At 43.9% G+C, this 13,688-nt stretch overlaps 2 protein-coding genes across 2 annotated transcripts in view; one reads left to right on the top strand and one right to left on the bottom strand.

The window, feature by feature from the left end:
• LEPROTL1 (leptin receptor overlapping transcript like 1) overlaps positions 1–9,888 on the bottom strand; it is a 23,024-nt gene extending 13,136 nt beyond the window's left edge. Inside the window, exon 1 of the mRNA XM_012810019.2 lies at positions 9,680–9,888. Within this exon, the coding sequence (XP_012665473.1) occupies positions 9,680–9,888 (209 nt within the window). The remainder of the gene's footprint in view (positions 1–9,679) is intronic.
• The window catches only part of SARAF (store-operated calcium entry associated regulatory factor), a 17,556-nt gene continuing 13,616 nt past the window's right edge, over positions 9,749–13,688 (top strand). Inside the window, exon 1 of the mRNA XM_003797667.3 lies at positions 9,749–10,005. Within this exon, the coding sequence (XP_003797715.1) occupies positions 9,903–10,005 (103 nt within the window). The 5' untranslated portion in view covers positions 9,749–9,902. The remainder of the gene's footprint in view (positions 10,006–13,688) is intronic.

Below are 13,688 nucleotides of genomic sequence, written 5' to 3'. Positions count from 1 at the left end.
GGTGACGTCGCTCCTGGCTCCACGACCCGAGGCGGCGGCCGGGAGACCAGAGACGCGCGGCGGCGGCCAGACAACACCCGGAAGTGCGCGACGCAGCACTTCCGCCGGCGGCGCGCGGGGGCGCGGGGTGCGGGGGGCGCGCCGGCTCGGGCGGTCTGGCCCACTCCTTTCCTCGCGTCTCGGCGGATAGCGCCAGGCCGAGGCTCGCCGCCCGCCCCCGGCTTCGGGGGACGTGCCGGCGCCGGGCCCTGGATTGCCGTGTGTGTCGGGCGGAAGGTCCACGCCGCTGCCCGCGTCCCTCGGCTGGGTCCCAGCCTCCCGCGGTCTCTGAGAGGGGCGCGCCACTGGCGGTCGTCCGGTCAAGGCACGTGCGATGTACTTGGGGGATAATTTTACGCTCTTTAAGTGCACCTTTTCCCTGTCCACCTCCCAGCCTTTTAATAAAGGAGAAGTAAGAATAGCGGGGTGGTCTGCACTTGGCTTTTCGGTTTAGTGCGCAAAACTAGTGTTCTGATGGGGATCCACCTCCGGAGATAGGAGCAGCAAGGCCCAGTAAGGGATCGAATTAATAATACGCATCTAATCCTTTGGGAGTCTGAGACTCGCTGTGTTCTTGGTAGTAACGGGTAGGGGGCGGGGGGAAGAAGAGATCCAATACGTTAATTTAACCAGTACAGATATTGAACATTTACTCTATGTTGGGCTAGGCACTGAGGTGAGGAAAACCAGGTGCCGTTTCTGCTCTCAAGAAACTTGCCGACAAGTGAGGGATCCAGACAGAAAAAAGTGTAATGCTGCAACAATGGTAATTGCTAGGATGTGAGATCAGGATATTACACTCAAAGGTATGCCATTTTGGCATAAGGATTATTTTGAGTTGAAGGCAATTAAGAAATTAAGAGACAGCAGACATAGGAGGACCTCTGCTCTCGTCCTGTCATAAAGCAGCGCTTAAATTTACTTTGTACGGGTAACATCTCCATTTGTTAAAAAAAAAAAAATTATAACAGTTTTTTCATTTGTAAATACAGTATTTGCGTTTTCCAAAGGAAATCCTTACTATAAACAGAATGTGTCTGCATAAACATTACTAAAATGATCCTTATCGTCCATTAGTTTTCCCACATATATTATTTACCCTCTCATAATTCACTGCCCCTAGAAGCCCAAATCCCTTTCCTTTGTCTAGTCAGGTTCCTGCAGTATATCACTCTTTGTTAAGATACATGCTTCCAAATGTGACTACTTTTCTGTGAAGCCGCCTTATGCATGCAGAATGAGCTTTCCCCTCTTTTATTTATGTATATATATATATTTTTTTGTAGATCTTGGCCGGGGCTGGGTTTGAACCCACCACCTCCAGCATAATGGGGCCAGCGCCCTACTCCTTTGACAGGCGCTGCCCACTTTTCCCCCTTTTAATCTGTCTTTTGTCAGCTGAATTTACAGTTCCCAGCCCCTGAACCTAATAGAATAGAGGAAGTTTTTTATCCTTTCTACAGTAGGTTTTGTGTAGGAAATGAAAAAGCCAACTGTATGTCACCCTCCTAGACTTCCCCTTTATTACAAGGCTGGGGGTAGAGAAAAAAATGTGGGCAGGTAGTGCTGTAAAAATCTTTTAGATCTGCCGGGGAGAATTTTCTCAAGGGAGAAATGACAGAGAATAGTATTTGAAGGGAAAAGACATTAAGGGTGTGTGTGTGTGTGTGTGATGAGCTTTGGCAGCAAATGGAGCAAGGAGGTTGGCAGTGCAGAGAGGAGAGGTGGCCAATGGGATTGCACCAGGTTGGGGTGGGGCAGCTTGCTTAGACAGCAGAGTCCTATATAAAGAGTTTTGGTGTTTGTTTTTTTTTTTTCTTCTCTAAGCAACGAGAATCTTTTGAAGTGTTATAAAGAGGTAGGTGGAGATGAGTAACACAAGCTTTGAGTTTTTACTTTTTTTCCAGTCACCAGACTTAAGATGAACTGATAGATAAACGGATGAGATAAAAGACTTTGTTGAGTGAATGTTTAGGAGATTTCTGACATACATTAAAGTGAGAGATACTAGGAAGCTTAAAGCATTGTCCACTTGGCCTTGGATTTCTTCTACTATTTCCAGGGTTGAATTACGATTTTGTAAGAAAAAGGTGACTTCTTGAGGCTTAACACCTCATATAAATCTATGAGTGTCTTAGAGAGTAGAATTTTTTTTATATTCTTGTACAAAAAGATATACCATCTCTTTCCTGTACCGTGATAATAGAGTTTCCATTTAAGGATGTGGTAGCAAAGCCACAAGGTACACTTGACCGTATGTGGTGGAAATATGTGCTGTTTAGAGAAAAACTGTGAACTACTGCCTTCTTTTTCAAAACTCCTAAAGCAGAGGCTGGGCGCGGTGGCTCACGCCTGTAATCCCAGCACTCTGGGAGGCTGAGATGGGTGGATTGCCCTGAGCTCATAGGTTTGAGACCAGCCTGAGCAAGAGTGATACCCCATCTCAAAAACTAGCCAGGCATTGTTGTGGTGCCTGTTGTCTCAGCTCCTTGGGATGCTGAGGCAAGAGAATTGCTTGAGCCCAAGAGTTTGAGGTTGCTGTGAGCTATGATGCCACACGACTCTACCAAGTGTTGCCATAAGGGTCTCACGGAAAAGCGATGTCGCTGAGCGCGCTTATTGAAATTGTGTTTTAAATAAAGGTGACCATCTGCTTGCTCAGGCAAAATGGCGAGCTTCTTTATTGGTGGTTGGTTTATATAGGGAATTTTGTACATGCGCACAATACAGCAATGACCTCATTGATCGATTTAAACATCATGTGACTACCTTGTGATTAGCTTCCAATAATCCACTCAACATACACATTTTGACATAACCCTATCAACATAACCCAATTTAACATAACTTAATGGAGAACATGTTGTTAGCCATTACTTCTTTGTTCTTAACTGATGATGCCTGAGGCTATGGAGGAACAAGGTAGATTGAATACCTGCCCTTGCTGGCCCTGCCATTTGGAGGCTGTTACTTCGGATCTTTAAACAAGGCATAAAGAGGTTTGTGTGCAAACCTCTGCTCCCATGTAGGCCTTAAGTCAGGGGGTTTTGCTGGAGCGTTTTATAAGGTATTCTCAGGCTGGACTTCTCAAAAGCCTTTCACGAGCCCAGGTTTCATCTGTGCCATTAGATACCTGTATGCATTGGATAAATTCCTCTTCTCTTTTGGTCCCCTAGCACATTTCCATTCCCAGATCTGTCAGCAAGAGACCTTTGTCACTTACCACAGATCAGGAAAGGTTATTGATGGGTATCTGGCCAGTTTTCCAAAGGGCTTTTTTATTGGCCTTATAAAGTCAACCTTAATCCTTAACACAGTCTATTCCAGCCAAAGCCTTGGTCATGTTAGGCTCACAACCAACCTGGCCACATGGGATTCTGCCTCCATTTCTCACAAGTATGCCTGCACAAAGTCTTTTTCACTGCTCTCTCTCAAATGGCTTTTTTGGCCAGAGGCATATAGGCCTTTCGCCTATAACCAAGGGTGACAAAGTGAGACTCTGTCTCAAAAAAAAACAAACAAAACACCCAACTCCTAAAGCAGGCATATGCATCCTCCTCCCCAACCATCTTGAACAGAACATGTAGAACTGCTGGAGAAGTAAATTCCATCCCTGATGTCACAACACCCCCTTTTCTTGTTTTGTTCCATAGTATTCCATCTTTGAAGACAGGGATGTGTTTAGGGGATGTGGTAGAGATAGCTGATCGATGGTGGTGGTATTGGTGGTAGGAAATGGTGCAGACAAGGAGTTTCACACTCACAGCTTACCTCCTGAGGAAAGATCACATTCCAGGAAGCCTCATTTATAGGGTGGCTTTCATGTGAACTAAGGATCAAATCAAGTGGTAATCCCCTAATTTCATCTTTTAAATAAAAGTTATTGTGTTACATGTATCCTCGATGACGTTAATAGGCTACTGGCTTTGTTCATCAGGTTAGAGCAGTGTTTTTCAACATTTTTTATCCCATGGCATACTTGAACCCATAGTTACACTTCCATGGCACACTTAAATTATGTTGATCAAAAAAAAGTAAGAGGGCAGTGCCCATAGCTCAGTGGGTAGGGCGTCGGCCACATACACCGAGGCTGGCGGGTTTGAACCTAGCCAGGGCCAGCTAAAATCAACGACAAGTGCAACAAAAAAATAGCTAGGCATTGTGGTGGGCACCTGTAGTCCCAGTTACTTGGGAAGCTGAGGCAAGAGAATTGCTTAAGCCCAAGAGTTTGAGATTGCTGTGAGCTGTGATGCCACACACTCTACTGAGGGGGACATAGTGAGACTCTGTCTCAAAGAAAAAAAAGTAAGAAAAAGAATATACTTACTGTGCTTTGAACGTCTTTAAAAAAATAATTTAATTAATGCTCTTTATAAATTTCCTCAGCACAGCCAAGATCTTCTCACAGCACATCAGTGGGTTAGGCCGGGTGGGTGGATTGCTTGAGCTCACCAGTTTGAGACCAGCCTGAGCAAAAAGTGAGACCCCTCTACTAAAAATAGAAAAACTGAGGCAAGAGGATGGCTTGAGCCTAAGTAGGAGGTTGCTGTGAGCTATGATGTCACAGCACTCTACCCAGGGTGACAGCTTGAGACTCTGTCTTTAAAAAAAAAGGACCCTCTGTCCTCTGGGTTAGAGGACTCAATATTCTTTGTCTTCCAGGATAACGGAATCCTAAGAGACTGTGCTCTTTTAAGTTTCCCAAGAGATTCACAGTGTTTCTAGCTGGAAAACACTCATCACTCTGAGAAGTATTTTTGGTTTACAAATGCTATCTAGGGAATGAATAGTCACTTGAGACCTTAAAAACAGTGTTTCCAAATGTATTTCAAAGACCATCTCCACCACAACAGAGTTCTTTAAAGCACTTCCCAAATTCCTGCTTCCCACTCCAGACTTTCTGAATTAGAACTTTTGTAGGCAGGACCTAGTTATCTGAAAGTTTAACGAGCGCCTCAAATGATTCCTGTGCAAAGATTTTAAAGCTTAAAAATCATTGGATGGGGTTGAAACACATTCTTAGGAAAGTATCACAAGAATGGAAAAGCAAGTATCCAATGTACTCAATACTAACATGAAACCAGCAGACCCGTATCCACACAAGAGAAAAACTCAATTCAAGATGGAGGTAGAGGGGAGGAGAGTGGGAGATGGGTGTGCTTTCAGTGGGCACACAGTGAGAGTATATCTGGGTGCAGGACACAACAACACAGGGACTCTGCCTTACAAGTGCAAATGTTGTAACCTAATTGTTTGTGTTGGGGTCCCACCATGGGGGCAGGGTCCACTAAGACCTGTGGAACTGGCTGCAACCAGCTGAAGAAATACAGAGTTAGAAACAATGTCAAGGAAAGAGACATGAGACACAGAATCAAATTAAAGGTGGGAACTCAGAGGTCCATTGCCCATTTTGTGGGATTCTGGCAATGGCACCAAGTGTTTGCTCCGCTCTGTTTTTATTGGAGTCTATTTGCCAAGAGAATAGATAAGGGGGGAACAAAGACACCAGCAGTTTCTCTGAGTGAGCATATCAGCTCCTGTTGTGATTATTTAAGGATTTGAGTAGCCTTAAGAAATCTGAAATCTGAGATTGGTATTAGGAGAGCCTCCTTCTTGAGATCACACACACCGATTTCTAGGGAGGTGTTAAACTTTGCTAGTTCCCTGTGGAGTAAACACCACTGGTGTTAATCTCTTCTGAGGAATCGGTGGGAGGGAGTAATTTTCCTCCCATCACCACCACACAAGATCTTCCTCTGCGATAAGGGATATAAGCTCTTCTGCCCATATCTCAGGGCCTGCTATTCAGCTTTTAAAAAACTATAATAGCAGACTCTTCAAAAACTGCAACATTGGCTTGGCACCTGTAGCTCAGCGACTAGGGTGTGGGCCACATACACCAGGACTGGTGGGTTTGAACCCAGCCCAGACCTGCCAAACAACAATGACAACAACAACCAAAAAATAGCCAGGCTTTGTGGTATGTGCCTGTAGTCCCAGCTATTTGGGAGGCTGAGGCAAGAGAACCACTTAAGCCCAAGAGTTTGATGTCTGAACTGTGATGCCACAGCAGTCTACCCAGGGTAACATGGTGAGATTCTGTCTCAAAAAATAAAGAAAAGAAAAGAAAAACTGCAACCTTGCTCGAAGGTCAGCAACCTTATACAAAATATTTTGCTGTGAATATATCTGCCCACCTACTACTTGTCCAAACTTGGACTATAGTCACCCTTGTTAGTGATCTTTGTAATCAAGAATAATTATTTTAAAACAAGTAATCTGCCTCATTTTCCCTTTAAAAACTTTTGTCTTTCTGGGCAGTGCCTGTGGCTCAAAGGAGTGGGGCGCTGGCCCCATATAGTGGAGATGGCGGGTTCAAACTTAGCCTGAGCCAAAACAAAAACTGCAAAACAAAACAAAATAAAACATAAAAACTTTTGTCTTTCTCTACCTCCCTGAATACACACAAAGCTTACTATGGCACACGTATTCCCATTGCAATGCCTTATTCCTGGATAAATATAATTTTCTTTAGGAAGCCTCTCTGTTTGTTTTTAGGTTGACATAAGTAGTGTCAGAAGTGATATCTGGGCTCGGCGCCTATAGCTCAACTGGCTAAGGCGCCAGCCACGTACACCTACGGTGGTGGGTTCGAATCCCCAGTCCGGACCCGCCAAACAACAATGACGGCTGCAACCAAAAAATAGCCGGGCGTTGTGGTGGGCGCCTGTGGTCCCAGCTACTTGGGAGGCAGAGGCAGGAGACTCGCTTGAGCCCAGGAGTTGGAGGTTGCTGTGAGCTGTAATGCCACGGCACTCTGCCCAGGGGGACAGCTTGAGGCTCTGTCTCAAAAAAAAAAAAAAAAAAAAAAAAGAAGTGATATCTGGAACAGGATGACTTTGGGAAGGAATCAGCAAGTTTTGGAACTGTTGTGCAGTACTCACTTGAGCCCTTTGAGCTCTCATTCCTTGGTTTGCCTTTTTTGCCCTGATGAGTCGTCTCTTAGTCCAGGCCTTCCTCTTTTTGGTGGAAGTGCTTGCCTTTATTTGGGATTTGGTTTGAAGTCTGCTTTAAATAAAGAACCTTACATCCTTCCTGGGATAATAAAAGATGAAAGCAAATTCCAGACATAATTTCAATTTCAATATTCTAGTATGTTTCTAAAAGGATAAATATTTCACCATGTTTTTAAAAACCATAGCTATAGTATAGTTACCCCTTGGTATTCATGAGGGATTGGTTCTAGGACCCCCCATGGATACCAAAATCCACAGATATTCAAGCTCACAGATGCACAGATATAAAATAGTGTAGTATTTGCATGTAACATATACATATCTTCCTCTATACTTGAAATCATCTCAAGGTTACTTATGATACCAAATATGATGCAAATACTATGTTAATAGTTATTATGCTGTATTATTTAGGGAACAATGATAAGTATTTTTGATCTTCAGTTGGGTGAATTCATGGATGTAGAACCCACTGATATGGAGGGCTGACTGTACAGTAATCAGAACCTAACCTTTAGGTTTAGGTTAACTTTCTTAACCTAAAAAATAATTCTTCATTATCATCATATATCTAGTCTAATCCAGTTGTCATAAATGTCATTTATTTTATATATTTCATAGTTTGAATTAGGATCCAAATCTTGTTCACTCATTACTATTGGTATATTTCAGAGGTTTTTTTTTGAGACAGAGTCTCACCTTGTCACCCTCAGTAGAGTGCCAGGGCATCATAACTCACAGCAACCTCCAACTCTTGGGCACAAGTAATTCTCTTGCCTCAGCCTCCCAAGTAGCTGGGACTACAGGCGCCTTCCACAATGCTAGGCTATTTTTAGAGACAGGGTCTTGGTCTTGCTCAGGCTGGTCTCTACCTCCTGAGCTCAAGCAATCCACTCATCTAGGCCTCCCAAAGTGCTGGGATTACAGGTGTGAGCCACCATGGTTGGCCTCTCAGAGGTTTTTAACACACTGCCTCTGTTGTAAAAATAAAAAAAAGATTTGTTCTTTTTTCCTAGCTAAAGTCGCAAAGTTCCTAAAGTCCTTGGAATGTTCTGATTTGTAGGAGTGTCTTTTGTCATAATGAAGTTTTCTTTCTTTCTTTTTTTTGCAGTTTTGGCCAGGGCTGGATTTGAACCCACCACCTCCAGCACATGGGGCCGGTGCCCTACTCCTTTGAGCCACAGGGACTGCTCATAATGAAGCTCTTTTGATAACATCTGAATTTATGCTAATGAGATGAATTAGGCCAGTCCTAGATAGCCTTAGAATGGTGGGCAGTAACCAGAAAGACAAGTGATTAGAGGATTAGAGGGTTAGAACTTTCAGCCCACCCAGCAACCTCCAGGAAAGTTGGGAGAGAATGGTTAGAAGTTAAGCTTGATCAAAACTCTTGGACAAAAAGATGTCATGAACTTCCAGGCTGCTGAATGCATGGAGGTTCTGAGAGAGTGTACACCCAGAGAGGGCAGAAAGCTTCATCTTCATGGTTCTCACCCCTATCTTTTCCCTATCCATCTTGTTATCTGGCTGTTCATCTCTACCTTTGCAATAAACTTGTAAACGTAAATCAATTTTTCCCTAAGTTCTATGAACCACCCTAGCAAATTATTAATCACACGGGGGTGGGTGGGTCACGGGACCCTGGTTTACTGCTGGTTGGTCAGAAGCATAGGTCACAAGCTGGGATTTGTAATTGATGTCTGAACTGGGAGAAACCTTGTGGGACCTGAGCCTTTATCTCAAGGATCCGGCTGAAAGACTGCTCTTCAAAACACAGCTTTTGGATTCACTGTCCCCCAACCTGTGAAGGCTACTCCCCTGATTTAGTATGGCTGGTTCTCATCAGTCAGGTTCCAAGCTTCAGAATCACTTCCTCAGCAAGGCCCTCCCTAACGTTACATTTCCGTTTGTATTTTATGACTCTGTTAATTTTCATTGATGCTCTTACCACTACCTATTATTTTTCTTGTTTTATTTTTATATTGTCTTATTCTACTTCAATACAAGCTCCAGAAGCGTAGGGACCTTGTCTGTATCTTCCATGCCTAAAACATTGCTGGGTGCATATTAGATATTCGACATATATTTGTAGAATGAGTTAATGAAAGAAACCCAGTCCTGTCAGACGACCAAGCTTAGAGAGCTGTTTTCTCTGGCTGATTCTTTATTCAGGCAAGAATTTCTCCTCCTGACATTTTGTACATTCTTACGGCCTCCACGTCCAAGGAACTATGTATATATTCTTAGCTGAGACCAGATAATATATTCCCATGCTACTTTTCACCTGAATCTTCTCTGTATTTAGCAAACAGTAACAGAATACCGATTACGTGCCAGACGGTATGCTAGGGGCTGAACACATAAAGTTGAATAAAGCACAATAATTTCCCTTGGGAAAGTTGTTGAGGTTTTGAATGTATATGACTTGACAACGTTTCTTAAGAGTTCGCTAAGGATGATTTCAAGCGCTCAAATGACAGCACCTACGCAGAGCACCTTCCTGAATCACAGTCCAGACGCAACAAACCTTCGCCCGCCCTCGGCCCCGCCCACAGGCTCTGTGCCGTCTGGCCATTGGATCCGCCTACATTGCCCACCCCGCCCCTGGCCTTGCCCCTAGATACGCGTGCTGCAGAGGCGGGGCCGGCAGCAGCCACTCACAGCGCCCGGCGCAGCGTAGCGTCAGTGACGTCAGGTTGGCGCACGGACCTGCTGCGGCTGCGGCGCTGCAGTCAGACGGTTCCTTGGCTGCCACCAGAGCTCCTAGCGTCGTTGCGCAGCGCGCTTCCGCAGCCCGCCTGCGGCCCGTCGGCGTCTGGCAGCCGTGCGCCATCTTCACCCAGCGCCATGGCCGTGGCCGGCGGGCTGGGAGGATCCCAGCGCTGTCCCTTCCTCGGCCTGCTTTTGCTTCTGCTGATTGCGGGCCCTGCCTTGGGCAGGAACGACCCTGGTGAGTGCTGTCGGGGTCCTCGGGTACCTCACTCGCTTTTTTTGCCTCCTTCGGCCGAAGCAGGCGACTGTTTCCGTCTGCTCTCCTGGGGTCTTTTTGCACTAATTCCCCATTTCTGTCCTCTTTGGTATCATCCGTACTCGGCTTGGCTCCTTTGCTCTTCCCTGGCATCCTACGAGGCTGGGTCGGAGTGGGCGGGGCGGGACTACTCTGGGTTCTGAGCATTCAAGCGACTCCCAGAATTTGCTCACCTTCTTTCTCGGTCTTCAGGCCTCATCTCTGAGTCTGGCTGCGAAGCTCAGCACTCACCTGTGCATCTTGCTTTGTTGTCATGGCTGTCTGATGTCACTGTCGCGGACTGTTGTCATGGCTGCCTGTTGCTATGGCTGGAAGTTGCCATGCCACCAGCAGTTTCTGAGTCACACCGGACAGGGCTGCAAAGCTAGGTTGGTTAGCAGGATCATTGGTGGTTCTGTTTTTGTGAGCAGAACTTCGCTTCTTATTGTGGGTATTCCAGTGAAGTACATTGCGTTTCACCAGCTTTTGCTATTGGTTTTCACCGTGTACAAGAATTAGAAAAATAATTTTGGGCTCAGTGGTTAGGGCGGCGGCATACGGAGGCAGGCGGGTTCGAATCCGGCCCGGGCATGCTAAACAGCAGTGAAAATTGCAGCAACAACAACAAAATAGCCTTGCGTTGTGGCGGGCGCCAGTAGTCCCAGCTACTTGGGAAGCTGAGGCAAGAGAATCACCTAAGCCCAATAGTTAGAGGCTGCTGTGAGCTGTGACGCCACGCATTCTACCAAGGATGACATAGTGAGACTGTCTCAAAAAATTTTTTTTTGGTCTTATTTGTTTTTTGGGTGATGATGCATAAGTATTTCTAGGGAAGCTGTTCCATTATGTATCTGTATGTTAAAATTTGTGTAAAGAATTTTTATGAAATCAATAGTATTCCGTGCAATCAATACATATGTATTGTACTTACACACATACATAGGGATTTTGGCTTTCCCATTTAATAAATGATGCATACTGTAAAATTGGGATTATGTAAAAAATTATTTTTCAAGCACTAAAAACGATATCATTTTTGGTTTGGGAAGTGAAACTGTTAAGATATAGAAGGCATATCTATAGGCCAACATTGCATTGATGATAGGAAGTGCTTATCTTTTAAAATTTAAGCAACAAGTTTATTTCTATAATATTTTGTTTTATTGCTCCATGCTGAAATGAGAGAAGGCGTTGTTTGCAAGCACATCACTTTGAATGCCCATTTGATACGTTGTTTTATTGCCAGTAAATAAAAAACCAAGTTGTATTTAAATGTCTGTATATTTTTTCTTATTTATTTTCAGAAAGTTGCATATAAATGGGAGACTTGATTAAAATTAGAGTTTTAAACGTGGACTGAACATTAATTAGTTGGACCCTCAATTCTTTTTTTTTTTTTTTTTTTTTAGAATATCTTGGGGTGGGGGAAGGGGAGAGCAGACAGAGGGAAAGAGGGAGAGGGTGGACCCTCAATTCTTAAATAAAAAACAAAACAAAAAGGAAGTTTATAGCTGAGGAGTCTGGAGAACTAAAAAAAAAAAAAAAAGGAAAGACCCAGATGTAAATTAATGGTGAACCACTTCCTGGTGGCCCTTAGTTTGTCTACAATATGAAACTATTGTTCTGGAACAAAAGGCACCAAGATGTTTTGCAGAGTAAACCCAATTGATTTATATGAACTCTACCTCAGTCTTAAGTATACTTTGAGGAATTATTTTATGAAGGTACTTTATTGGGATATCTTTTATCAAGTCTTTTAGTAAAAGCAATAATCACTCCCTAATTTATCTTTTCATTGGATTTTGGGTGCACTTTGTCTTTAGCTAACATAGAGCAGTAGTAGTCTTGTATTTGTCACTCTTTTTTTTTTTTTGGAGACAGAATCTCACTCTGTCACTCAGGTAGAGTGCATGGCATCATAGCTCACAGCAGCCTCAAACTCTTGGGCTCAAGTGATCCTCTTGCCTCAGCCTCCTGAGTAGCTAAGACTACAACACCTGGCTATATATAGAGATGGGGTTTTGCTCTTGCTTAGGCTGGTCTTGAACTCCTGAGCTCAAGCAATCTGCCCTGCCTTGGCCTCCCAGGGTACTAGGATTATAGGTGTGAGCCACCACGCCTGGTTATATTTGTCATTCTTATGGGTGTTGAGAATATAGCAATGAATATTGCTTCCCCCTGAGGAATTTGCATCTGTTAAGAGAACTAGACAACATAAACAGCATGTCCTCTGGTGAAAAGTGGCATGGACAGTAAGAAAACAGGGTCAGGAGGACAGTGACTACAGGCAGAAGTGGGGACTTAAAACATAGACATAGGTCAGGAAAGAAGTCACTGTTAAAAGTGACATTGATCAAAAAACAGAAGGGATGGATGTAAATGACCTGATAGGATTTATATTTTAAGGCTCATTTAGGCTGCTCTGTGGAAAACAAGATTGAAGGGAGTGGGAGGGGAGCATGGAGGCTGTTAGGGGTACATTAAGTTAGGCTGTTAGCTGGTACATTAAGTTCTGATAGTGGTGACTGCTTGGACCAGGGGAGGAGCAGTGGAGTTAGTGAATGTGGCTGGATTCTCTTCTCACCTGTTTTCACCGTGGAACTGACGTGATAATCCTGGTGGATTAGATGTAGGGGTGAGAGAAGGAGAGAGGCCAGGATGCTTCTAAGTCTTTTGACTTGAGTAACTAGAAGCATGGACTGACTCATTTCCTAAGCTCTGGAAAAATAATAGGAGAATCAGCTTTGAGGGAGTTTGGTTATCTTAACTTTGAGATCTGCAAGTGGATTTTGATTTATGAGTCTGGAGTTCAAGGAAGTTCTTGTGTCCCTTGGCTGATGTAACAAGTGGGGTGTGGATATGAGCCTTTTGTTCATAGACCTTAAGGCTCTCTAGGAAAAACGCTGCAGGGCAGGGTTTTTTTACCTTTTTTATCTCATGGCACACTTGAACCTATAGTTGACCTTCTGTGGCATGCTTAAATTATGTTGCTTAAAAAGAGTAAACAAAAAGAATGTACTTACTGTGCTTTGAACTTCTTGAATTAAATTATTTGAAAATAAATTAATAAATCTTAAAAAAATTTCCCTGTATACCTAAGATCCTCTCATGAAAATCACTGCTGTGGGGTTATGGTGATCGGACCATATTGTGGGTACTTTGTTCTTAAAACATTCTTAGTAATATTTATCATACTTGGTTGCCTACTAAATGTATCACGTACTCTGCTATTTTTTTTGGAGACAGTCTCACCTTGTCCCCTTGGTACACCTGGTGTCATAGCTCACAGCAACCTCCAACTCTTGGGCTGAAGTAATTCTGTTGCCTCAGCCTCCTAAGTAGCAGAGACTACAGGTGTCTGCCACAACATCTGGCTATATTTAGAGATGAAGTCTTGCTCTGGCTCAGGGTGGTCTCAAATGTGTGAGCTCAGGCAATCCACCCAGTTTGACCTCCCAAGCGCTAGGATTACAGGTATGAGTGATTGTGCCTGGCCTTTTTTATTTTTATTTTTATTTTTTATTTTATTTTATTTTTTTGAGACAGAGCCTCAAGCTGTCCCCTGGGCAGAGTGCCGTGGCATTACAGCTCACAGCAACCTCCAACTCCTGGGCTCAAGCGAGTCT

Source organism: Otolemur garnettii, unplaced genomic scaffold (genome assembly GCF_000181295.1).
Source record: "Otolemur garnettii isolate 467f Iridium unplaced genomic scaffold, OtoGar3 scaffold00121, whole genome shotgun sequence".
Taxonomy (NCBI): domain Eukaryota; kingdom Metazoa; phylum Chordata; class Mammalia; order Primates; family Galagidae; genus Otolemur; species Otolemur garnettii.
Note: the sequence above shows the minus strand (reverse complement) of the source record. Positions and strands in the feature narration are given on the sequence as shown.